This window comes from Ailuropoda melanoleuca, unplaced genomic scaffold (assembly GCF_002007445.2).
Source record: "Ailuropoda melanoleuca isolate Jingjing unplaced genomic scaffold, ASM200744v2 unplaced-scaffold55983, whole genome shotgun sequence".
NCBI lineage: Eukaryota > Metazoa > Chordata > Mammalia > Carnivora > Ursidae > Ailuropoda > Ailuropoda melanoleuca.
The window spans coordinates 1-838 of record NW_023229373.1 but is presented as its reverse complement, the minus strand read 5'-3'; the positions used below and the strand labels follow the sequence as shown (position 1 = coordinate 838).

General features: G+C 45.1%; 1 protein-coding gene across 1 annotated transcript; it reads right to left on the bottom strand.

Moving 5' to 3' along the window:
• Positions 1 to 16: 16 nt before the first annotated feature.
• On the bottom strand, positions 17 to 832 carry LOC117799721 (olfactory receptor 1440-like; the record flags this gene model as incomplete). Its single annotated transcript, XM_034652224.1, has 1 exon — positions 17 to 832. A coding segment is annotated over one exon (816 nt), but the record flags the coding sequence as incomplete, so codon positions are not given.
• Positions 833 to 838: the final 6 nt, after the last annotated feature.

The window sequence follows — 838 nt, the reverse complement described above, 5'->3', positions numbered from 1 at the left end:
TCCATCTGTTGAGGGCATCTTTGATTTCCTTGTTCCTCAAGCTGTAGATCAATGGATTTAGCATGGGGATTACAACAGTGTATAAAACTGATGCCAACTTGTTTTGGCTCGGGGAATCACCAGAGTTAGGATACATATAAACAAAGATACCTGAGCCAAAGAAAAGAGTCACAGCTGTCAGGTGAGAAGCACAGGTGTTGAAGGCCTTGGACCTGCCTTCAGCTGATGTGATCTTCAGAATGGTTGCAACAATGTAACCATAGGATATCATGATAACCAAGACAGATGTGAGTCCAAAGATCACTGTGAGAACAGAGGTCATGATTTGAAAGAAAAAGGTATCAGAGCAGGATAGGATTAGCAGTTGGGGAAGATCACAGAAGAAATGATTGATGACATTTGGCCCACAGAAATGGAGCTGAAGTAAAGCACAGAGTTGGATAAATGAGCCAAAGAATCCAGTTACACAAGATCCTGCCACCATCTGCACACAGAGGGTGGGCGACATGATGGCGGTATAGAGCAGAGGATTACAAATGGCAGCATATCGGTCATAAGCCATGGCTGCCAGAAGACAGCATTCAGTCAAACCCAGGCTAGAGAAGAAGAAGTACTGCACAGTGCACCCCACAAAGGAGATGGATTTCTGCTTCTTGAAGAAATCCGAGAGCATCTTGGGTGCTATAGTGGAAACATAGCAAATGTCCAGCAAGGACAGGTTACTGAGGAAAAAGTACATAGGTGTGTGCAGATGGGAGTCCACCCTGATGAGTGTGATGAGGCCCAGGTTCCAGGACACTGTCATGAGGTAGATCCCTAGGAATATTGAAAAGAGGAC